The sequence below is a fragment of the Labeo rohita genome, chromosome 14 (assembly GCF_022985175.1).
Source record: "Labeo rohita strain BAU-BD-2019 chromosome 14, IGBB_LRoh.1.0, whole genome shotgun sequence".
Lineage (NCBI taxonomy): Eukaryota > Metazoa > Chordata > Actinopteri > Cypriniformes > Cyprinidae > Labeo > Labeo rohita.
The window spans coordinates 789,030-816,405 of record NC_066882.1 but is presented as its reverse complement, the minus strand read 5'-3'; the positions used below and the strand labels follow the sequence as shown (position 1 = coordinate 816,405).

The 27,376-nt window shown below is 38.5% G+C and overlaps 1 protein-coding gene across 1 annotated transcript; it reads right to left on the bottom strand.

Annotated features, from left to right (window-relative positions):
* Positions 1 to 262: 262 nt before the first annotated feature.
* On the bottom strand, positions 263 to 25,856 carry ankrd50 (ankyrin repeat domain 50). Its single transcript, XM_051127836.1, is given in 6 exon segments — positions 263 to 1,971; positions 2,903 to 6,444; positions 17,600 to 17,817; positions 22,501 to 22,819; positions 22,822 to 23,239; positions 25,688 to 25,856. Coding segments are annotated over 4 exon segments (4,215 nt in total). The 5' UTR covers positions 22,961 to 23,239; positions 25,688 to 25,856; the 3' UTR covers positions 263 to 1,971; positions 2,903 to 2,905.
* Positions 25,857 to 27,376: the final 1,520 nt, after the last annotated feature.

The following is a 27,376-nucleotide window of genomic DNA, read 5'->3' as shown; positions in this document are numbered from 1 at the left end:
AAGACCCTTCTTCCTTGGCTGGGATTGTTTAGAGCCCTTTGAAGCTGTATTTAAACTGCATTTTGGAAGTTCAAACTCAAGGCACTATTGAAGTCCATTATATGGAGAAAAATCCTAAAATGGTTTTCTCAAAAAACAATTTCTTTACAACTGAAGAAAGAAAGAGTAAAGAGTAAATGACTTGTACATTTTTGTTCAGCAAGTGAACTAATCCTTTATTCTAAAGTAGATCTGATATTTGTAAAGACAACATGCATGATGCTCACCCGTGTAAATCGCTGTCCCAGGGCATTTCTACGCTGCTCGAGTCCCTCCTTCAATGCATGTCTGTGGGTTTAGTTTTGTCAAACCAGCAAGAGCAACAAGAGCAATGACCAACACCGCAAATGAAGAAGAAACACTTAATGAATTGCTTTGGCAGAAAAGCAGATATGTTTATTAAGCACTTTAATATGTCAGAAAATTCAGCTCAATATAATACAGGAAATTAAATTTCAAAATGTGAAAGTTTTCAATGTACACGGTCAGCTATTTACAATCAACCTTCTCTTGAAATGAACTCCAGGCTCACAACCAAAACAGCTGAACAAAGAAGAAAAAACAAAACAAAACAACAGCATAACAGATGGCTTGAGATTTCTGAATACTGTCCAGGGTTCATCTTCATCTTAAAAGGCTCATTCTCTGTTCGTCCTTGTCCTAGGCTTAGTAAAGTGGCTTTCTGTAATTCTTCAGAGGACAAGCTTTCTGATGCAGTTACACCCAATATGGCCTTACTGAGCGTCTCCTCTCATAGCAAACAGATGTCTGAAATCCACTCCACACCCGCCCCATTCTCCCTCCCCCACCGAGAGCCGCGGCTCGGAGACATGAGATCCGGCTTCACAAGACCGTGGGCTTTTTTGTGTTTTAACTTTGGCTTGAGGAGTATACATTTCAAACCCTGTCCTGAAATCCAAATATTACTGCGGTTCGCTGCTTGGCATGAGTAAAAAGCACAATGACCTTTCTCTGACCTGATCATCAGAAGTCCCTGACGTCGCCTGCCGCATTTTCTCACCGCTTGTTGCATTTCTCTTTAAATCGCTGAGGACTCTGCATTTAGCACCAAACTCTGTAGTTAACGATACACCGTCGGTTGTTTAAATATGCAATTATGTAAATAGAGAAAAACACAAACAAACAAACAAACAAACAAATAAAGACAGGTCCCACAGGGACTAAATAATGAAGTACGGTAAAGCCAGAGTTACTCTTCTTTAAGGGCATCAATAATGCTACAAACATAATATAGAGTTTAAAATGATGTAATAAGACGTTTGTGGTTCAAAAATAATAATAAAAAAATTATAATAGGCGACGCCAAAACATAGCACCATGATTTTAGCAAATACAGCACACGAAAGCGGCTTTTTCTCTGAAATAAATACGTGCGAAGAGTAAACGAAGACTGGTTTCGTGATTTTATGAGTGCACTGAAGGACTAATGGAGACTGAAGAGATTTGAATACGACGGAGAGTTCGCGAAATCTGTCAGAGGAAACAACGTACTCCAGCGGCACATTGCTGTCAGTTGCACTTATACAAGTCAAGACAAAACAAACATTTCTCTTTTTTTATAGTAAACTCTGATAAACAAACAAAGCATTAAAATGCAAAAAACTAAATACAATTAAGATTTTTTCAAAAAAGAAAAAGGAAGAAAGTGCATCCACTGCCTATTAAATATTAATGCATTAAATTAAAAGCGTCTGTGTGCATCATGGTCACCACAAGAAGGCTGGAGCATCGACAGGCACGAGTATGAATTTGCATCACCATTGGCCGATAACCCCTCTTCGGTTCTTTCGCGTTCCTTTCTTCTTGAGATGTTCCACAGGGAAGTGTGGAAAATGGTTTCAGTTCTTTTGCGGATGAATGCGTTCACTTTGGCACAGTCTCTTTCTGAATGACGAATTAGGATTAAGACATCTGAAACGGCATCAAAACTACTTAGGTCAGTGTTTGAGAAGTTATTGGCATTCTTACAATACATAGATGAGTGGTTCTTAAACTTTGCAGACCAAGTACCACCTTTCATCAAATCAGAGTGCCTAAGTACCACCTAGTCACCAAGTTTCTACTAAAACCAACCCAGCAGGCGCCAGACGTAAATATAACGTCAGATCATCGGTCAGGCGCTGCATGTTGGTTGAGAATGAAAATCGGGTTGACGTCAAGATTTGACATCAATTTGACATTTACTTAACGTTGGATTTTGCACTCTAAAAAATGCTGGGTTAAACATAACCCCGTGGTTGGGTTAAATGTTTAACCCAACCTTCTGGGTAGTAACCCAATTGCTGGGTCAAAACAACCCAATCGCTAGGTTTGTCCATATTTAACCCAGCATTTTTTAGAGTGTGGTTACACAACCCAAAAACAACAAATTACAAACGTCAGCTGACATCAGCGTTGAACATCCAATTAACATTGACATTGAACTGACACTGAATTTTGGTCACCCATCGTCACAACTGAAATTTAACGAAATATCAACGTCTTATGACGTTGTGTGCCTGTATTTAACAAAGACCAGATTTTGATTAATATTCCTATCTGATTAAAAATCATGCTGCCCTTTGTAGTTAGAGAGCACCTAAAAAACACAATTATACCACAATAGTAGCATTTATAAGTTTGTGGTACATATACCATAGTTTGAGAACCACTGACTTTGCTGCACCTCTATAACATTTATAACCACTGCTATAAACGCTGCAAAATTGCAGCTTTATGTAATAATACACTGTAAATCTACATGACAATCTAATAATACTGTGAATGTAAGTTACAAATGTGCTTTCAGCCACAAAATCTCCCAACTCGAATTACAATAGTCTTTAAAACGTCATGTACTCACCAGTTATAACGGCGTCTCTTTTTTGCAGTTTAACCCAGAGTCCGATCCTTCAATCTGAAGCTGTAGGGCTTGTTTCAGGCTTAGTTCCGTCTCCCCTATTGGGTAATTGTCCAGAAGGTCCTGGTGGCCCCTGCTGGGAACAGTTCTGGGGACTGAAACTCTCCCAAGAAAAACTTGGTTTCCCTGTAGGTGGTAGTTGGGGTTGGTCATAATGCCATTTCTCTTCTTCTCCGCACAGCTCTGAGTCTGAATATAAAACTGCTCCTGCAACTGGACAGAATCCAGAGTACTGGATCTTCCCACCATGATCTTACATTGAGGATCTTTCACTGCAATGTTGGACACCGGCTTATTAAGCACAAGCCTTTTATCAAACTGAGTCAGTTCGTATTCAAGAACCTGGCTCTGTGAATAAGAGCCGTTCTTGCTCTTCTTCTTCTCACCAGATGTTCCTTTGTTTGAGCAGTTTTGGCCATTCTTGGACGCTTTGGTGGATTTGAGGCCTGGTTTCACCTGGCTCCAGTCAAACTCGCTGGTTGGAGAGCCAGGCTGAGTGCCGACGGACCTAGTGGTGGAGGAGGGAGAAACGATGGATTGACGACTGCGACTGCGAGGCAGTGAATGCTGCTGGATCTGTTCAATGAAAGAAAGGGCATGGACGCTGTCGATGGGGACAGTCTGGGCAGTCGCAGTGGACGAGGTGGTCCTCAGCGAAGAGTTCTTTGAACTTTTAAGTGAGTTATTGGAGAGAGAGGACTTCTGCCGGTCCACGGTTGAGTCTGGAGATTCAGACGGTGAGCTAAAAGCATGAACAGGTCCGTTGGATTGTCCTCGGCCTGCTGAATGCACGTCGCCAGCTCCTGTGCTTCCAGAGCTGCTGGACTTTATAGTGAGTGACTGTACTTTCCCAGCAACCGAAGCGGGTGTTTGCTGCTCCATGGTGTGGACGGGAGACGGGTTGCAGCCATTGAGACTCGTGGCACCGTATTTTTCCAAGAGTTTGATTATGGAGGTGTGTCCACCTTTGGCTGCCACTCTCATGGCGGTGCGTCCAAACTGGTCAGCGTGATTAGGATCCGCACCATGCTCTAGAAGAGTCTGAACCACGTCAATGTGGCCCTCTTGAGCGGCGATGCCCAGAGCTGTGGCACCCTGGTTGCATGTGTGGTCTACAGCGGTGCCGTTGTCAATTAAGATTTGAACAATCTTTATGTGACCCTGCCAAGCTGCCGACTGGAGGGCAGATCTTTTCTCGTTATCACATGAGTTCACGTCCGCATGGTAGTTGATTAGCAACCTGACCATCTCTACATGACCTTGCCAACATGACACATGCAAGGCCGTTCTGCCTTCCAAATCACTGGCTTCAACATTGGCTCCGTTTTCGAGGAAGTACTCCGCCATGGCCAACTGATTCTCAAGTGCCAGGATGTAAAGAGTCGGGCGTCCGTCTGCATCCTTGAAGTCAATATCTGCCCCGTGGCTCAGCAACAACTCCGCGATGTCTCGGTGTCCCTCGAGTGCCCCAACTCGGAGAGCATTTCTCCCATCATACCCTCTCTGGTCAATACACGACTTGTTCTCCAGCAAGATGTGCACGCAGTCGTAATGACCCTCTTGGGCAGACAGAATCAAAGGGATACGTCCATCGTTGTCAACCTCTGTGCAGCGGGCACCTTGTTCAATGAGAGCGTCGCATACTTGTCTGTGACCCTCAAAAGCGGCCATGTGCAATGGCGTCCATCCTGCATCATCTCTGTGGTTTTCATCCAGTCCTCTGTCCAGCAGAGTTCGGACAACTTCCACGTTCCCCTGTGCGGATGCAATGCTCAGGACGGTCCTGCCTTCACTGTCAATACTGTCCACTGCCGCACCCCAGAAAAGCAGAGTGTTGACAACAGAAGCGTGTCCCATAGACGCTGCAGCAAGCAAAGGCGTTCTCCCATTGTTATCAGTGTGATCGACATCCGCTCCTCCTTCTAGAAGCAGATCAACCACATCCACATGGCCTTCGTAGGCAGCCACCAGAAGCGGGGTCATGCAGTCTTTGTCGCAGTGGTCCACCTCGGCTCCACGATCGATCAGCAAGCTCACGACCGCGCCGTGGCCTTTACTGGCTGGCACGCAGAGAGCAGCAACGGAGAGTGCCGTCCTGCCATCCACATCCTCATGATTGACCTCAGCCCCATGATCCAACAGATGCTCTACAATTTCTCTGTGGCCCATGTATGCTGCGGCGATCAATGCCGTTCGTCCTTCATTATCCGCCTTGTTGACTTCAGCTCCATGCTGAAGAAGATTGAGGACTATATCTTCGTGACCTCCCCAAGCGGCAGCTCTCAGGGCAGTCCTACTGTCAGCATCCGCACAGTCCACCTTAGCGCCTGCATACAGAAGCGCAGACACAACTTCCGAGTGACCTCCCCAGGCTGCGGACCTAAGGGCAGTCCAGCCATCATGGTCCGTGTGATTGATGTTGGCATCACACCCAATGAGGCAGTTGACCACCTTGGTGTGGCCTTGTCTAGCTGCCAAAGTAAGTGCTGTCTGTCCATGGTTGTCCTCCAACTCCATGTTTGCTCTCCTGGAGATAAGGAGGTTCACAACATCCAGATTTCCGCTGTATGCAGCATTGGCTAAAAGAGTTCTCCCGTTGGAGTCGGTTTGATTAACAGAAGCACCGTTATCTAGTAGAGTTCTAATGGAGTCCTCGCGTTCCAAGGCTTGTTGCAAAATGCACGAAGCGTGGTCATTTTCGTTGCTGACGTGAGCCCCAGCTTTGACTAGTAGTTGGAGTACCTCCTGTTCTTTTGGGATTGAAGTGGACAGGGAGTCTTTAGCAGGGGTGCCATTCCACACCATCCAAAGAGCAAGATTAAAGGGCTCGATCTGCAGGTTCGAGTTGATCAGGTGGTAGGCAAACTCCTGCACCTCCAAAGGTTTAAGCTGCTTTGCTCTGCACGTGTAACTCATGGCCATCATTCTGTGTCCTTCTGCTGCATTGCAAAGGTATTTCTGTGTGCAGTGTTTAACATCCAAGAGCCATTCAGCGAAGCTGTAGTGAAATAAAATCTTCGTACTCCCAAGTCCATCAATGAGCAACTTAGAGAGAATGTCCATCTTCTTCTGAAAGTCCTCCATTGTCAAAGTCATGTTTTTAGTCCAGACTGCATGATAGAGCTCCCTGATAGTGAGTGGCCTGCAGGCAGCCAGAATCACATTTAGGATGGGCTGGACTTTGGCGAACTGCTTTCTGACAAACAGTCTCTGACAGAGCCAAAGGTAGAGTCCGTTCAGTGTCCCCGGGATGTCTCTGATTTCACGCAGCATGATGAAGTTCTCAACCACTCCGTCAAGAACACGTTCAAGGTACAGGAAGCAGCCGCTGCTCTTGATGTGAAGCTGGTTCAGCATCTCTGCCGTCTCCTTGGTGAGGTGCTGCCGCAGGGCCTCCTCCTGGTCTAGGCGGTGGAGGATGTATTGCTGCACATCTTTTACAATGTAGGCCTTCCGTAGGTCATCTAGGCTGATCTTTCGGAATCCTATAAGAAGGACAGAAACAAAAGGTGATTAGTTTGGCCTGAAGTCCTTGCAGAGGACTGCTAGTGGTCACATTTGATCACAGTGAGGTTTTTCTATGAAGAAATTAAAAGACAAAATCAGTAAGATGACAGCTATAGATATCTGTGAGTATCAGCCTGAGAATTTCATGGCATTTACTGAATTCTAGAAAACTGGGACACAAGCAGACAACGCTGACTTTGCATATTTGATCTGATGATGTCAGCCACAATCTGACATGTGCTTTCATAAAAGATTAAGTTTTAGGTAAACAAATTAGGTTCGCATTGAAAAGACGTGTGTTCAAAAATAAAATGTACACTTGAGTTTGCATACCCCTTTTGTCTCCTAAATTGCAGAACTCATACAAGCATGACAAAGATTATATTTACCACAAGACAAAATACTAACAATTTAGTTTTCACCCCTTATTTCCTAGCATCTTGTCTTATCAATAAACATTTGCACCTATCATAGCTTTGTCTGTCTGTGTGTGTTTCAATTGTGTGCTTTTTTTAAAAAAAAAAAAGAAGTGGCAACTTCACTACTCAAGACAGGATCATTATTGTTCATTCAGTCTTTCTTTTGCTTTGTGGAATATATCTGTTATGTGAAACGGCTTCATCAAGCCAATACGAAATAACAAACAAAATGCATTTTTATAATGTTAAACATCTTGCAGATATCACAAGAGGAATGTAAACTTATGCACTCAACTGTATCAGCAGCATTGCAAACACACACAGGGACCTTCATCTTCATGCACAATATACAAAACTCAAGTCCAGCAGTGACAGATAAAGGCAGTTTTCCTGCAGAAAAGATGATTGGAATTTGCTTTGTTTTCTCTAGAAAATAAAACAAGACGTATAATGATTCCTGTGGCAGAACTAGGTCACATCTGCAACTTCACCAAGTATGAGGCGCACTCAAGAGTTTCACATAAACTGTAAAAAGACTTTTGCAAAATAAAACAAGACAGAACCAAGGGTTTTGCAAACAAGTACTTCTGCCAGCAGATGTCAAGGCATTCTGCTTTAGATAAGTGCACATTCCATCGTTTTTTTGGGGGTCGGCATGCATGTTTAACAGCTGCCCAAAGGGCAGATTGTGCATTTTATGCACAGATTTTATTTACAGTTCCCATGGACTCAGACTCGCTGAGGTCAAAGGAAAGGAAAAAACATGAACTCCTCTAAGGTCGTTCACATATGTCTCCATCTTTGTGTAGCCCCACTGGTGGGAGAGCAGCAAAACATTCCTTTTCCATGTCATTTAATTAGTCGCTCACTTATACAATCTATACGAGTCCATTTTCTATGGGAAAGAGGATAAAAATAGGCATACTTCCTGTCTAAAAGGAGCGTGTTTACAACAATCCCAAGTAAATACAATACTCTTTTCAAGCCAAACCCCAGAAAAGTGTTTCAGTCCTTCAGAAAGACAAACCAGGAGCAACACAAAAACAGAATACAGATTACATCTTTCCTGGCCGGTCCCTTAGAGTCTGAAAAGTTCACAAAACCCCTTTGAATGAGATTATATAACGTCCATCTTTCTGAAAGGGCTCAGGAGTTATTTTCTTTGTCTTGGGTGCTTAAGGCCCGAGGCTGCAGTCAACAGCTGAGGTTTCCCAAATAAAACCTGTGTGAAATCTAAACCGGGGCATGAATGACAACAGAGGCACACCTGTGGACAATCATCCCGCCTTCGTGCCATCTTTTTTCTTCTTCTCCTCCTTCATACCATTGGCTTTTAATATCCAGCTATAAAAGTGCATTATTGCCCACCCACTCTTCAGCGGCGGTGGTTCTGGTATTTTTCCCATGGGGATTTTTAAAAAGTCTTTGTTAAAGCATTATAAGCCACGAACCAAGCCAACATTACAAACTTTGATTTGAAGCAAAAAGGCAAATAAGACCAAAAGTACAAGCGTTCTTAACATCTTTAGTGAAGGAAAGACCTAGAATCCCATGAAGAATTCAAATTACATTAATAAAATTAAAACGCTGGAGAAATATAAAAATATTAATTTAAATTTGTTGGATACAATGCGGAAACAATGTGGATATTAATTTAAATTTGTTGGAAACAACGTGGATACAAAAAAAAATATGGATACAAATATGTAAGTATTTAGAAAGCAATGATTCAATTATGTCATTGGGAGTGGGTGGGGCTTTGTGGAAATAGGCGGAGCTAAATACATACTTTGGTGCGCTTTCCTTGCTAAGACTGATTGGTGGACTTTCCTCAACAGCATCATGGGTAATGTAGTTTTCATCATGAATTCTGCTATTAAACATGATTCATTAAAAAATATGTTGAATTCATATGAGCAGATTGGTTCAACAAAGCATTTACAATCGATTAACAACCTCAAGAGGTCTGTAGAAGACTTATCAGCTATTGTTAAAAATAATGCCGCTCTGGAGAAAATGAATTATATTTTTATTTCCAAAACCTGACTGTTGCGCTCTATTACATAACATTTTGCTCCAGTTTACAGCAATAACCTTTAAATGATGTTGGCCTGGTCAATAGCATGTAGTGCAGTTTACAACCCATGTTCTCTCCCTGAGCCCCGTCCCCTCTGAGGCTTGTTTTTGTCATTAGTGAACTAACTGACCCAGACCTTCACCCTGCATTCAAAACACACAACAGTCTCTGTGCCTTCAGTCTGTGTGACTCCAGATGAAGGAAATAGAAAGGCTGAAAGAGGAAGGGGCCTTGTTGGGGGACTAAAAGTGGGGCAGTGGAACAGATGACCCAAATATGTTATTTGGCCGGCGGGTCCGGCACGTAACTAACTCATCTGTTTAAGTGGGTTGAAGGGATGTTGGGTTTGGAAAGCCGCCACCGGTTAAAGAGTTCACCGGGTTTAGAATACGGATTACAAATTACTGTCTAGTAAGTACTGGAGGCATTTCAAGAGTTCATCTTTTTAGTCTTCTAAAAAAAAACTAAAGCCAACTAAACCTCTTTCATTATGTTTTCAGCATCCTCCCAAACACATGTACTTTCAATCAGAGGCGGGAGGTCGAGGAAACCCCGACAGGATGCCGGTGACCATTGTGACCCTGTTCTCCATGTTTCCAATGAAGAAAATGTAGCTCTGTGCCAGATTCTTCTTATTTTGCTTAGTCTTAATAATGCTACATTGCATCACATGTATGAATTAATTGCAACATTTTGACCACGTAACTGATTCGATTCTGTTAAACTAATACAGCAAATTAATTCAGCAGTGTAGGTCTATATTGATTTTTCTTTTCTTCTGAGCATTATTGTTGATGATAGTAATTTAACAAGCTTTATTCATGCAGATCTATTTAACAGATCACGTTTTGTCTTTTCTTTAAAACACAATATTTCTGCCTCATTAAATCATTTGGAGATGCAAGTTTATTTACTGTTGACAGCGTTTTTGTCCCATCTGAACGACAGGTCAGAAATCTGCAACACCTGCTGATAAAGCCGTCGAACAACAACATCCACCGTCCAGAGAACAGACGCAGTGCTGTTATATTCAGGAGATGCTGCAGGCAGTTTGGGAGGAAACTGGATCTTCCAGCATAAATGAATTCATCAATCATGCGATAGAGCGACAGACAGGTGTGCTTACATAAGGAGTGGCCATTGTGAACAACACTCGGGTGTGTGAACTTCACATGCACGTATACAGATGCTTGTGTTCCCACAGGAATGAGAGATTTCACAAACGAGATCTCAATATCTCAACTGCCTGTAAAGCAGTTTTGCTTAAGTTTCCTGTTTCTCAGGTGGTTCTCATGGAAAAACATCTCTGCAATCTCACGTCTCAATAATGTCTCAGACTGTTCTCAGATTTGCTAAGATCCCAAAGTCTAAAGACTAATCTCCAGAAGCATTTTAAAAGAAACATTCAGTCAAGTCACATTTATTTCTACAGCGGTTTATAGAATACAGATTTCACAGCAGCTTTACAATAACAGACTGAAAAATAACAGTGTCAATGTTGCAAAATTAATCAATTATGAAACAAATTCACAAAATGTGGCCACCATAATTTATATTAATAATTTATTAATTGTTATTTCTTAAAATTATTAGTACTACTTAAATAAAAAAAATCTAAACCATTATTATTATTAAATATTATTATATTAACAATATATTATAATATTATTATTACTACTCCAAAATAAAAAATATATATACTAAATAAAAACTAAAGAAATATTAATATTGGAATAGGGCTGCACAATTCAGCCAACATTTTGTGAATGCATAAATATGGCAATAAAATAATAATAATAATAATAATAATAATAATAATAATAATAATAATAATAATAATAATAATAATAATAATAATAATAAGTTATTAATGTTTTTATTAATAGTACTACTACTAAATAAATATAAAAATCTAAACTATTATTATTATTATTATTATTATTATTATTATTATTTGTTGTTGTTGTTGTTATTATTATTATTGTTACTACTACTACAAAATAAAATATGTGACCCTGAACCACAAAAAACAGTTATACATCATCTGGTTTGTTAGCATAGGACAATAGGACAAGAGAGAGAAAAATCACCTTTAGAGTTGCCCAGATTAAGTTGTTAGCAATGCATATTACTAATCAAAATGAAGTTTTGATATATTTACGCTAGGAAATTTACAAAATCTTACTTAATATTCTAATGATTTTTGGCATAAAAGAAAAATTGATAAGTTTGACCCATACAATGTATTGTTGGCTATTGCTACAAATATACCCGTGTTACTTAAGACTGGTTTTGTGCTTCAGGGTCACATATATATATACTAAATAAAAACTAAGTAAGAAATATTAATATTGGACTAGGGCTGCACAATAAGTATACTAATAAAGTAATAATAATAATAAATAAAAACAAAACAAAATATTATTATTGTAATATTTTATTGTAAAATAAAAAATAATGTGTTTAAGAAAAAGAATTAATAAAAGTTAAACCTTTTATTTTTGAAAGAAAACCACAGGGAGCCCTTAAATCACGTAATCATTCACTCTGAAGCACACAATGCATGTATTTATTTAACTAAATCACTGCCTTTGTGAATTGTAACTGCACTAAACCATATTGTGATTTGTGGTTTTATTTCAATTAATCGACAATATTACTAAATATTAATTGTCTTTTAAATCCTGAGACTAAAAGTAGCTGAGAGCTGCATTACATCTCCTGAGCAGAGCTGACATGAACATTATAGGTAAGATTATGGTTTGATTAGTCAATGATCAAAACAGTCATTAGTTGCAGGCCTGCGTCTGAGTTAAGAGGGTGTTTCTGAGATCATCTGCCGTTGATGTGGTCTTTCCAGTCCGTCTGAAATGCTAAAGCGGCACAGAAACCCTAAACCCCACACACATGTGTCTTGATTACGTGCTATTTTAACTCTCTCTCTCTCTGTACATGCGGTGAGGGTTCTGCATGAATGAAACATCGCTCGCCCACAGCCGCCCGAGAACATGCAAGCGTCCGCTGCTCCGCGTTTGTAATTACGCCAGTCGAGCTCTTACCGAAGAGAGCAAAGTTTCCTAAAATACACTTGAATCAGCAAACTTCCCAAACGCAAGCCGCCCAATTCAGAGCTCAAGTGTGTGTGTTCAGATCCAAATACAGTGTTCAGATTACACACAAACGCCTCAGCGGTGTGTTGAGTCAGAGGACCAGGCCGCTCTCACACAGAAAGACAACTAAAATCATTATATACAAACATTAAATCATGTACAGACACGTTCTCTGCTGCAGACCGAGATGAAAGACTATTGCGCTATTGTTGAACCAGATGCAATGATACCGTAGTATAATAATGCACTAGATGTTTTACTTTAGCTTTACTTCTCATTGTATTCAACTACAGTTTAGTACAAATTACATTGTATTGACTGTTATTCAAATTACAGATGAAAAATGCGTCTGATTTCACTGTTCTGAGTTCAAAACTACTTTGTTGTCAGCAATAACCTAGACTCTTTAATATGTAATACATTAAAATTAAATAAAATTATTGTAAATACAATAAAAAAAAGTTAATTATTATTATAAATATAAATAAAAAATAAATATAGATCAAAAATAAAATAATATAAATAAAAATGTTCAGCAGTACATATAATTTAATTATGTGTGTAATTTTTTTAGTTAATGGTAAAATATTACAATAATAATATTCCTTTTGTCTTTATTTAGTAATTCTTATATTTACATTGTTTATGTAGTAATTCTTATATTTACATTCATGTACCTGGCCAGCAAAAAAAAACAATTGTCCAAAAAAAATAAATAAATAAAAAAATAAAAAAAAGGTCTCAGCCAAATCAGGACAGAGGCTCATCACCAGTCTGATGACAGCTCAAGGATCGGGATGTTTGCAGGAAAAAGAGATACCAGACTCTTCCTGTTCTCTCTGCCAACATGAAGCATGTATTTCTTCAATCCCTTCCACTAGAAAGAGCTGCACTTTAGTCATTAGCATGATGTCTCTCTTCTCGATCACTTCACAGGGTTTCGCTCTGCCAGCTCAAGGTTAAATGTGCGCTGCGTTTCTCTCCGGAGAGACGGACAGAAGACGGAGGGTGCGGCTTTGAGGCCGTTTTTAAAAGGACTGCATTACTAAGGCAGAATCAGCAGTTTGGAGCATGATAGGATATGATCACACACACATATATATGCTCCTGGACCTCATGCTGGAGAGTCTGGCCTGTCACCAACAACAATATAAAACAGCCTGACCAGAGAGAGACAGACAGTCAGACAGACAGACAGAAAGAAAGAAAGAGCGAAATTCCAAGGGAAAGGAAACTTTGGGATTGTGGAGACTCAGGGAGCAGATATACACTTCACCTGTAGACAAGGGGCCTGTGTATGAGTGTGTGTTTTTCTTTCTGATCTGTGGTGATTCCCAGCACTGCAAGCGGAAAATGAACCATTCATTTATGAGAAATTCAAAAGCATATTGGAGTCAGCAACCTTTTTGTCATTAGGTGCCATTTTTTGTGTTTCTAGTTCTTCACTGTGCCTGTATACACATGCATACACATTAATAATTGAGCACCAATAACAGCTGATAAAAACGAGCAGCAAATCAGCATATTAGAATAATTTCTGAAGGATCATGTGACACTGAAGACTGGAGTAATGATGCTGAAAATTCAGCTGCGCATCACAGAAATAAATTACATTTTAACAGATATTCACATAGAAAACTCATATTTTAAATTGTAATAATATTTCACAATTTTACTGTATGTTTGTGTAGTTTTACTGCATTTTCTGTTTTAAAAAATGTTCTTATTCATAATGTTCTTATTTTAAAAACAACTGTTTAAACAAGTTTCACAATTGTTATACACAGAAGTTCATAAAAATGTTTTTTAAAAATTAACATTTCAATTATAAATAAAAAATGTAATACACAAAGATCTATATTATCAATGCATTGCATTATTAATCTCAAACTTGCTAATTTGATTTACACAGAAATTGTGCAAAATATTCCTGAACTTTTCCTATTTAAGAAAGAAAAAAACGTTCTAAAGTCCTAAAAGCTGTTCATTTTCAGGTTTAAATTAGATTTTAAATAACAGCTTTCTCTATGTGACTCTCGAACATCACTGCACATCTGTTTGTGCTTCACCATCATTGCGATTTGTGTGTGAAATGTTGGAAAATGGTTATTGTAATAGAGGTAACTTCTTCATTTCTGAAAGAGAAACAGCAGAACTGTGTCGTTCACTCAAATCACACAGCGTGATGAAGCATCTGAAGTGATTAACACTGGTTATCAACTGCTGGCATATGTGACCCTGGACCACAAAACCAGTCATAAGCAGCATGGGTATATTTGTAGCAATACAAAATGATCTATTTTTCTTTTATGCCAAAAATCATTAGGATATGAACTAAAGATCATGTTCCATTAAGATATTTTGAAAATGTCCTACCATAAATATATCAAAACTTAATTTTTGATTAGATATATGCATTGCTAAGACAATATATATAATATTTTCTCAATATTTAGAGATTATATTTGCACCCTCAGATTCCAGATTTTCAACTAGTTGTATCTTGGACAAATATTGTCCTGTCCTAACAAATCATACATCAATTTGAAAGCATATTTATTCAGCTTTCAGATGGTGTACAAATCTCAATTTCACAAAACTGACCCTTATGACTAGGTTTGGGGTCCAGGGTCAGATATTCGTTTCTGATCACAAATTGCAATTTGTATTAAGAAGAATTCATTTTATTGGTATTTCAGCTTAAATTAGATGTGCCAACTCCACTTTAAACGCGACACAAGACAGTTCTGCACTGTTTCCCACAGATTAGCCTTTGACCCCCGAGCCCCCGTCGCCATGGGAACGGCACAGAGGTCACAGAGATCTGCCCCTCACACCCAAACACTGCTAACGGTCAAACGTGTTAATGAATAAGCGTGTGCGTGTCACGCAGGCGGGTGAATCTGACATCTGACCCGACTCACAAAACGCAGTTGTGCTGCTGCATCAGCGTCTCAATCAGACTCTGCATACTGTGATGAAGATCATAAACTGACACTCATATTTATGCCTCATAAGAGCTTAGCACAACTACATGCTTGTAAAATCACTGTATGGAGTCTCTTTTGCTCGTCAAGGCTGCATTTATTTAAAAAAATACAGGAAAATGTGTTAAATATTATTACCTTTTCAAATAACTGTTTTCTATGTGAATATCTGTTAAAACGTAATTTATTTCTGTGATCAAAGCTGAATTTTCAGCATCATTACTCCAGTCTTCAGTGTCACATGATTCTTCACAAATCATTCTAATATGCTGATTTGCTGCTCAACAAACATCTCTGATTATCAGTGTTGAAAACAGTTGTGCTGCCCAATATTTTTGTGGAAACTGTGATGCATTTTATTTTTCAGGATTCACAGATAAATAGAAAGTTCAAAAGAACCACATTTATTTCAAGTGGAAATCTTCTGGAACACTTTTGATCAACTAAATGCATCCTTGATTAATAAAAGTATGAATTTCTAAGAAAATAAAACACTCAGTGTGAAATCGTGATTTTATCTATTGGATCTGATTGGATCATAGCTGTATTTGCTACTATGATGCTACTAGCCAATATTAACATTCGCCACCAGCAGCCTTACATTAGCAGACAATGCAATAATGTGCACAATAAAAGCAGGAACACGTTATTCAGAAAGTAAACAGAGCGGATGTTGATGTCATGTTGACTTTGGAGCAGGTGTTTATAATCTGCGGTTTAATGCATCTGATTTTAACTCTGGACATGAACCACTTCGGGATTTCTGTTGAACTTCTGGTCTAAGGTCAGTGTTTACTGGTCACGGATGTTTACTGTGAGCCACCACACACACACACACACAACCCGAGTGTATTTTTACTACAGTCTGACCTGGATTCTCAAAGCCTGCAGCCTGTTTTCTGTGCTGAGACCATTCACACACACAGACACACACATTCCTGTTCACAAACAACTAAAAACCTCAAGTAATTTCTTCTCAATCCAGCAGTGATGTCATCAGAAACACCACACAAAGAATTGCGAAATGACTGCACAACTGGACACCGCAGCGCTAATATCAGCTTGTGGTTTGCAAGATGAAACGGAGAGAACGAAGCTCATATTTTCAGTCTTTTAGAAAAACATACTGACCAGACGTTCGAAACTTAAATCCACAGAGAAGGAAAGAGCATTTACTCAAACTAAACTGAAAACATCTTGTCCAAAAACACATTTACACATCAATGGCTGAATGGCCACGTACATCACATGCTCACTAATGGATTGGTGAATGGGTGCCGTTAGAATGCGAGTCCAAACATCTGATAAAAACATCACAATAATCCACAAGTAATCCACAGCATCTTGAGAAGGTTTAAAGTTAACAACATCTTAATGATGGATTTGTTTCTTTTGTCTTCTGAAGACATTAACTGATGGACTGGAGTGGTGTGGATTACTTGGGCATTATTGTGATGTTTTTATCAGCTGTTTGGACTTGCATTCTGACGGCACCCATTCATTGCAGAGAGAAAGAATGACATATTTCTACAAATCTGATGAAGAAACTCATCCTAATCTTGGATGGCTTGAGGGTGAACACATTTTCAGCAGATTTTCATTTTTGGGTGAACTATCATTTTAAATGACATATATGACTCATTGCTGTTGGCAGATCTTGTTAGGGAAAAAAAACAGCAAACAAGAACAAGCTCATAAACTGAAATAAATCCAAATCATTTATATTGCAAATAAGAACAAAATATCACAACCTGCACCTTCTTATTTTAATTAATTAATATTTTGGAACACTTTATGAGCAAAGCCCAAACAACAAGCCAAAAGATGCTTATAATGTAACAAGTGCCAATGTAAACTAAATCAAGCAGTTTTCGTAGTGCCATGCCAGATTCTACAGCTATTTTTTCATGGTAAAATTACATGTTTTTAAGAACTAAAAACTTAAGCTCTATTTCAAATAAAAACAAGCCTCAAAATGCCTCAAAAATGTAAAAATGTAGAAAAAAGCAAAGGGTTTGAAGAAACGACAGAGTAGGAAAATCACACAACAGATTTAACAAACTCTGTCAATGAAGGCTTTTCTTTCAGACCGAACGCATACGGCCAAATCAAACAGCCGCGTTTATCTGTCCTCACATAACACACGCTCACTGTCTCTCTGCTCATTAGAAATATTCACACATCTGGTGCTGATTTCCTGCTGCAGGCGCTGAGAAACTCATCCAGTCTGATCTCGACTGACTCTCAGACACACAAACACACACAACAACGCCTTTCCTTTCTAGCATTGAGAGACATTATGTTTTCAAATGAATACACTGCAGTATTGCTTTAGTCCTAAAAAGACACCAATTACATAATTCATTTTTATGCAAAGTAACACAAAAACAGACTGATGCATACATACACAAAACTCAAAATCCCAAAGTCTGTAATTCAGTACAGCTGCTGATTTGATTTGATGAGTGATGTAAATGTAAGGAATAATCTGATTATTCAGCACTCAGGCTCAGAAGCAAGGTTGAGGTAGAGATCGTCACCTGTGAAGAGTTTGGTGATGTGTTTGTTCTGTCGGCGTGCGGAGCAGACGAGCAGCAGCCAGGGCGGGAAGAGCTCGTGATGGGCAGCCAGCAGCTCGGCGATGTTTGCCGACCTCTGATCTCTGTCCCCGCTCAAACAGCCCTCGTCCACTGAGTCCACCAGCACAAACAGAGACTGAGACGGAGCCTTACAGCTCAACAGCGGCAGCAACACACACCTGAGAGACAAACACAGATGAATAAAACACTTTTTAAAACACAACATTCACAAAAGTTTTGACATCGGTCAGATTCAGCTATTTATTTGTTAGTGATTCACAAATCTGTTTTTAATTTTTCCAAGTTTTGTATTTTTTGTATTTTTTTATTTTTTTTTATTTGGTTTGTCTGATTGATTGATTGACTGATTCATTCATTTAATGCTGTATCAGCAGCATTAGCTATAGTCATAGGAAAATTAACAGAATTAAAAATAAATAAATAAAACCATTAACATACAAAAATACACATACATACTTAAAATAACAATAGTAACAACAGTAATAACAATTATATAGAATCTTTTCATTTAAATGTATGATAAAAATTCTAAAATTATTCCAGGAGAAACATTTTTACACATCAATTAATGTTTTTAAATAAGAATTAATCATTAAATATGATTGAGTTATTAATGGTTTAATTACATTACCAATGATACACCCTTATAAAATGAGTCAACATTTTTTTTTTTTCAGAAATCAGAGGATGTTTTGTGAATTAATACAAATTTATTATCAAAAATGGTGGTGAAAAAAATGAGTCAAATTTCTCTTTTAAATTAAAATGCCATCAAATGTAACAATTCCTTTCATATTTTGGCAAATTTTCTGCACAACAGAGCTTAACTGTTTATATTAAACACTGTGATATTCTGTTAAAAAAAAATAAAACATTTTTTAATAATATAATAATATAATAACAACAACAACAACATTCAATATAACAGAAATAATAGTAATGTAATAGTAATAATAATAGTAATTTAACTGAAAAGTATAATAACAACAATATTCAAATTATGATTATTTTGACACTTTAATTATATGCAATATTAATATCTTCTGTTACAATTTCTTCAAGTTAAACTTTAATTGTGGTGCAACTTTTGTTTTGGTAATAAAACTGCAATAACCTTGTATTAATTTTTGTGTAGTGAAGATCTTCAGTGTGTATCTGGCAATAGTTTTCTCAAATTAGATGCTGCTGAAGTGACTCTCAGAGCAGCTCTGAAGATGAAGTTCATGTGTTCACGTCCTCCTTGTGTCACACGTGCTTTAGTATGTGTAGTAGAGCAAACTGACGCACGCACAACATGCAGATTCACATTTACACAGCAGTGTTTATGAGCTTTAATATTCAGACACTAGTTTATATTGGGATTTTAATAAGTGTACAGCCCTACTTTTGATTTAGTCATCCAAAAATTGGCCAAATTTCTTGATATTCTGCATTATAAATTCCATTTTCATGACTCACTCTCATCAGAGTCTGTTGACATGTGTTTGTCCACTAATTTCTTGCTCGTTTCAGTCATTATATCACACACAGTTCAACTAAATGAACTCGATCATCACTGTTGGAATCACTGCACAAGATTCACATGAGGTTTTGTTTGTTTTTAAATCTGATATTTGTACAGTAAAATCATGACTAATGTGCACGTCTGATCTCATCTGTCTCTACACAACCAGCAGCCGTAAACCACTCAGATCACTCATCATATCACTGCTTCATTATTCTAATACTGCACATGCGACTGAACACACATACGAGTCTGAATATGGCCGTTCACTGAGTCTCATTCGGCCCACGTTATACACACATTAACAGAGCGGTGCTCAGACACAAAGTGTGTTTGTGCATGCGTGTGGGCGCATGGCCTGAAATCTCCCAGCATGCACTGGAGCAGAGAAACACAGCAGATTGTCAGGTAGCAGTCAATCAGAACAACAGAGACATGATTCATTTAACTGCGGCAGTGACACACGTCACCGAATAGTAATTAGGCTTATCACTAAACCACACTGTTATGAACTGAACAAAACCTTACAGGTTTCTTAATCCTTAATATCATCAAAGTACAAATGAATAACTCTATGCACATAAAGTACACTCACATAAAGCAATATGTAGTATAGAGCACATCTCAACTGCTTTATTCCTTATATCATCACAAAATGTAACTAAATGCAACTATAGGGCATGAGGATATTAAGACCTTCTGTAAAGCTGAAACAATTTGCATTGTGAAAAGTGCTATATAAATAAAACTGACTAAAAGTCAATTTTGTAGCACAGAGAAAAGTGAACCAGACGCTCATCTGTGCCGCATCATAAACCAATGCATAAAAAGACACTGATTAAATGACTGTGATATTCAAACTAGCAAACCAACACCACAACGTTCACGCATCATAATCAATTACATCATTGTTCTGTGGAAACGCAGGCTGAGAGACGTTCACAGATTCACAATCTGAGCACCGACATCAGCATCGGCTCAGAGAGAAAGAGAGAGTCTGTCTCGCTCATCTAATGTGGTCTGAACCATCGACTACAAACTGCTGAATCATCTCTCAGAGAACGACAGAGACGAACCGAGCTCCACCCTGTTCATCCTTCATTAGTTCCATCACCGCATGAGCAGACCCCAATAAACCCGTCTGCCCTGGAGTAAATTAACAGATTCTGGTTTTGGATCAGCATTCAGTGCACACTGATGAAACACTCACATACTAAACAGCCGCTTTTTCTGACACGTTAAGATGTCTGAAGATGTCCCGGCATGACTGATCAGCAGTGAAAGCACTTAACCTGCCTGCTGACCGCAGTAAAAACACAGACCTGATCAATGGGCTTCAGTTTACCACCACATTGTGCATTTCCTTCCACAACAACACCACATCCTCATCTGAGGTCTGTAAGATCACGGCTGAAACCGGCCTACAAACAAAACCCTGTGAATCAACACGACTTGAACCCAACCTGAACCTTAAAAGGAGCTGTTTGTGAGCAAAACACATTCTGTTTTAATTACAACAAAACAGTTTTTAATTACTTTTTTCAAACCCAAATTATACTGCCAACCTTCAATATTATTATAACTTTATTTAATACTTTTTTCAGTAAGAACGATTTTCAACATTGAAAATAATCAGAAATGTCTCTTATGCAGCAAATCAGCATATTAGAATGATTTCTGAAGGATCATGTGACACTGAAGACTGGAGTAATGATGCTGAAAATTCTGCTTTGCTCACAGCAATCAATTACAGTTTAAAAGTTATTTACATAGAAAACAGCTGTTTTAAATCGTAATAATATTTTACTGTTTTTACTGAATTATTGATTCAGTAAATGCAGCCTTGACGAACAGAAGAGACATCTTTCAAAAACATGCTGACCCCAAACTGTTGAACAGAAGAGAGAACTGTAACTGAATAAATCAGATGTTGACTCAGAATTTAGGCACATCATAAACCCTTAATACAAATGTAGAGCTCCTACAATCATCTACAGATCTTCCCTTACTTTCAACAGAACTGTAGAGTTCACAGAGTTCATGTGTGAGCTGCAGGTGAGACCTTCACTCGAGGTCACATCAACACACACATCAAAAGACATGAGTTCACACACACACGCACACACCGATTTCTGCAAGGCAGTGTGAATCAGAGTGAATGAGCAATAGTTTCATCTATTGCACACACTAAAGCATGTGTGATGCTTGTGGTGTTTTCAGCATCTGCTTTCTCTGATCTCCAGAGCTGCTGAGCTCACTAGTATTTCACCTTTTCTTTTGAAAAAATACATACAGAAAATTAAATGTTTGATTTAACTTGAAATATATTATAATTTATAATCCTAAAACATACATTTACCTCAAAACTGCATAGGATACCCAACTGAATATGGTAAATATTTAAATTAGTAAACTAATAAATACCACCGTACTTTCACAGTTTACACAAGTTTTCTGAAATGCTATGTTTATATATGTACATAAGACATTGTCTAATTAAATGTGCACTAATTTGCATACATTTCCAAAACAGAAATTTCAACAATGGATAGAGCTTTAATTATTATTATTTATTTTATTTTATTTTATTTTTTTTGCTGACATAGAGTTAAAGAATTTGTGATTTCTCTTTTTCCTCTCTCAGTAAATAAGAAAATACTGTCAACAGCAGGAAAAAATGTTACATAGATTCATTTGATCATTAATCCAATATATTCAATAAATTTGAATATGGCTCTTTTGATTTGGTTTTTGCTAGTGAATCACTTGAACTGAATTACTGAAGTCGTGAGTATGAATCAATGGTGGTGGTTCCAGTGTAAATGATTCACTCTGTTGATTCGGTTTGGCATTTCACATCTTCACTGTCAGTCACTGTCAGTACTACTGCCGGCTTAGCCTGCTAGTTTTATGACATTAACTGAAATAAGAGAAAAAAAAAGTATGATGTTTACAAATAAAATATCCACATTTCCATTCCAAAGATAACATGCAAAGAACAGCATTTATCTGAAATAAGAAATTTATTTTTTCAATGTGTTTCAATTATTTATTGGTTAAATAAACTTTTAGTTCAAAATGCAGGTCAAAAAGCATGTATATCTAACTGAAGTCATAATACTTAAAATTTAACAGCAATTTATTAAAAGTTGAAGAAAAAATACATTTTAAGAGCCCTATGAAATCTGAATTATTTTTCCTTAAATTTCATTTTATTTTTCACAAATTCCATGTTTTTTATGTTTTATGCTAATTCCATGTTCCAGTGTCTTGATCAGAGACGCAAAGCTGTAGATGAAAGATCGACTCTTCCAAATGCCAAACGAATGCTGCTCACCTCTTGAACGTCTCAGCTGGGTTTCTCTCGCACTCTCCTGGCTGCAGGGCGCTCTGGACCGCCGGCTCTCTCACTTTCTCCTCGTATTCCGGCACGAGTCCCGAACGGCGTATCTGAGACACCAGACCGCGGACGAAGCCGCTCACGCACAGCGTGTCCGAGTCCTCGGCCCGGCAGAAGTGGAAGCCCAGACAGTGCTGGTGCAGGCCGCGGTGGACTCCGTGAACCGAACTGGGCCACAGTAACTCCGTACACAGAGCCGTCTTCCCGCTGCCGGGACCGCCGACCAGCAAGACGCCCCACGAGCCGCCCTTCCCCGCCCGCCGACGGGGTTGAGCGGCTCTGCGCTTCCTGGAGCGCTGAGGTTGCTGGTTTTCTCCTGAAGGCAGTGCTGGATCTTGTGGAAGACCCACTCTCGGCAGTAGAAGCGTTTGCCCTGCAGCAGGCTGGTCTGGGCCATGATCTGTGTCCTGCGGGTCAAGGGTGACGTTCAGACGTTACTGGGCATGCTCAAACCCTGAGAGAGCATCTGCGTAGACACCCGTTCATCATCACGATGAGATTGAGTGACAGTTCCTCCCTTTGATAAACACAGGACCAGTGGACTGCAGAACTGGAGCCTGAAGGCGATGGGCTTGAATCCTCACACCCTACACAGCGAGGTCTCCATCAAATCCATCCATGTCTCTGAGATCACAGTGTTTCTCATAATGCGACTTTAACGGACTGATGAAACACCCTGAAACAAACACCACAGTCCCATTAAAGCAAACATGTAATTCACACTGTTTACTTGCAACATGTTAAAGTGAACAATTATCTCTAACATGGCATTAGTAATGCAATGGTCATGGGTTTGATTCCCAGGGCATGCATGAACTGCTCAAAAGTATACATCAACTGCAAAGTATGCCTCTTTAGGTACTGCACTGGCAAATTGCATAAATGCAATTAATGAAAAACACAATCATCTTCATAATTATTCATCAACATTCAGTAACTTGATCCACCTCTGAAAGTGTATTAATGTCCTAAAAAAAGTATGATTTCAAATGACACTTTGACACCTCAAAAACCTCTATTGTGTGGGACTTTCCTTTGATTATAAATGTGTTAGCTCAAACATGGCATTATAACAATGTAATATTCATAGGTTTAATGAACTGGGAATCAATGGGTTTGAAATTATCAAATGCATACACTGAATGCAATGTACGTCACTCTGGATAAAGCACTGGCCTAAAGCATAAATGCAAATGAACATTTCCATTTTCATCAGTGAATATTCCTGTAGCTCAAACATGGTTCTAGCAATGCTACGGTCATGGGTTCAATTCCCAAGAGAATGCACGAAATGATCAACTGTACACTGAATGCAAAGCAAGTTGATTTGTGACCCTGGACCACAAAATCAGTCTTAAGAAGCATGGATATATTTGAATCAATAGCCAAAAATACATTGTATGGGTCAAAATGATTAATTGTTCTTTTACGCTAAAAATCATTAGGATATTAAGTAAAGATCATGCTTGATGAAGATATTTTGTAAATTTCCTACCGTAAATATATAAAGCATGAGCCAAAAGCATAAATGTAAATGATCAATGAAAAACATGTTTTTCACCTAATTTATCAGCAAATTAGATTGCAAACAAAGAGTCGTGCTGACTTTATCCCTGTGTAAAAATAATCAGTGGGTGCTCATCACCTAAATTGTAATTGTGGAGCATCACAGGCTTCTTTGGTTGGCATGACACAGACATGCAGAAAGCACTTTGGCCAACATTCAAAAGAGCAACGAACCACTGAAACATATGCAAATACTGAGCCAAGTGTGAGGAGAAACACAAACACTTCAATAAGTGCGAGAGAATCAAGCATCCAAGCAGCTCGTGAGTCAGCAGCATTTTTGGGAATCTTAGAGACGACTTGGAATATCGGTCATCCTAAAATGCTGCGAATGTACGATAATTGATACTTTGGTGCACTAAAAATATTGGTGATTGACTATAACTTTATGCCCCCCAAAAAATAATGATCATTGGCAATTAAACATTTACACCCTTATAATATTGGCGATTGACAACAGATCTTTAAATGCCCCAAAATGTTGTTAATTCACAAATGATGACCCAAAAATATTAGTACCTGACTATGATACTTTACTAGTGATTGACAGTGGATCTCATAAAGCCCCAAAATACTGGTGTGATTGACAATGGATCCTATGATGCCCCAAAAATATTGCTGATTGACAACAGATCTTTTGATATCCCAAAAAATGTTGTTGATTCACAAACGATGCTCCAAAAACTCAATATAGCCCAAAAACTGCTGACTAGGTTTTGAGACACAGCCAAAGATTACTAATGGAAAAATGTCAAGTCATGGCTGTCGACAAATAATAAAACCAACAAAGCCTAATCACCACAGTTACTGTAAAATCACAGTAAATTAATATAGGATTTAAAAAAAACAGTGTTTGACAAAGTTTTAAAAACTGTCCCATTTCTTTACGTTCTATCTGATGACAACAGCTGCTAATACTAATAAGTTAGCAGAGTTTTACTGTGGTAAGAATCACGACTGTAGCCACTATTGTTTTAATGGAAACTTTGGTCACCGGAGTAAATTATTTTGAGGGCCGAATGAATCTGAGCGCCGCGATTCTTCAAACGGATCTTTAAACACCCAAAACCAATCTGTTCAAACACCCACCAGAACGCGACAAAAACAACCTACCTACAGTAACGGGTCACACACCAAACCCGAGCTCCGCCCGTCCCGGGTGACAAAGACTCTGAACCCCACACACACACACACACACACACACACACACACACACACACACACACACCACACACACACACACACACACATTACACGGGCTCCCGGTTTCAGTCCATGAGACATTCGTCTTTAAATTTAAAAACATCTATTTGAAACGTGACGGTTATTTTAACGGCTATTCTGACTAAAACACCGCGTTTACTCTGAGCGCGAGAGACGCGACGCAACGCGTCAACACCAGATTCAGAACGCTCCTGCTGTCGGCGCCGCAAGCGTTGCGTTGATCATAATGGAAGCGTTCTAGTTTGTCGCGTCGCGTCTCTCGCGTTCAGCTTAGACGCGGTGACTCTGTGAGGAACTTCAGCTGAACGCGGTAAATATCTAGCAAATATCTCACCTCCAGCGCCTCTATCCTCTCAGATATCATATCTTATCCACAGAGAGACACTCTTGTGGCGGTTTTCTGTCCTTATTCCCAATCCCGAATCTTCCGTTCACATTTTCCACTGGGGTTGTGTGTCGGTTTGTCTGTGGAGCTCCTCCCGCAGACCGACACTCGCCGAAGCCGAGACTCCGCCCATCGAGCCTGACGCATGCGCAGAGGATGATGGGAGATGTAGTTGTGTGATACGTAAGCACGCAGACGCTGTAGTTTGTTAACGTTAAACAATACAAACATTGTTGTATACAAAAGAAAGAAAGAAAAAGAACGTACACGTGCAGAAACATACACAAAGTCAAATTATAAAATTAATTAATTAATTAAAACTGTATATATATTATTTGTGCTACAAGCCAGAAAGACATAAATGTGACCCAGTACCACAAAAACAATCATAAGGGTCAATCTTTGAAACTGAGATTTATGCATCATCTAAAAGCTGAATAAATTTGCTTTCCATTGATGTATTGTTTGTTAGGATAGGGCAATATTTGTGCGCGATACAACTATTTGAAAATCTGGAATCAAAATAAATCACCTTTAAAGTTGTCCAAATGAAGTTCGCTTAATCAAAAATTAAGCGTTTATATATTATGGTAGGAAATTTACAAAATATCTTCTTTACTTACCCTACGTACACTAATGATTTTTGGTATTAAAAAAAAAAAAAAAAAAAATCGATAATTTTGACCCAACCAAATGTATTTTTGGCTATTGCTACAAATATACCTGTGCTACTTAAAGCACTTAAACAGCACTTTTGTAATTGAACTACATGGCTGTTGTCATTGGTGATGTTTCTGCATTATATGAAACCTAAACCTGAAACCCCACCAGCCAGACCAATCAAGAGAATTGAGATAATTGCTGCAATTTTCTCTCTTTGTGTTGGTCGCAGAATAAATGCCAAATCTGAGGCCTTTGGGGGGTCAGAACGGTCCCGGCACTCAGGGCTTTGTGAATATGTAAAGTGCCCTCAGCCAATCTGTCTCCTGCAGTCTGTCCTTCACACAGCTGTCAGGTTTTCTGCTTTACCATCATCAAATGCAGCCAAAGTCATTATTAGTTGACACTTTACATGTGTGAAACACAGGAAACACTTGTCAGTTGTCAGTTCACATGCATGTGTTTGCTTCAGTGCGTTTTCAAGAGCAACCCAACTAACAGGGATTATTCTCACACCTTTTTTTATGTTATATAAATGTAAAAACAAAAACGTTCTTAGTGTTTATGGAACATTCTTGTAACTATTAATATTTGACATACATTCTCATAATGTTGAGAGAAAATGGTCTTAGAACAACATTCTTAGAAGGTCCTTATAATGTTATTTGTACTTGAACATTCTAAGAAACGTTTTTATAACCTTCTAACATAAAGAATTACAAATATTTGTTATATTTTGGGTGAAAATAAACTTAGTAGAATGTTGCAAGAAATAGTTTTGTCACCGTTAAATAACATTACAATCATTACAAGAAAACTGAACTTTAAACATAATATGATAATAATAATAATAATAATAATAATAATAATAATAATAATGTAATAATACGAAACATTTCAAAATAATATTCTCACCATGTTTTTATAACATAAACTGGTTACCTGTGAATGTATAGTATATTCTAGAAACCCAATTTT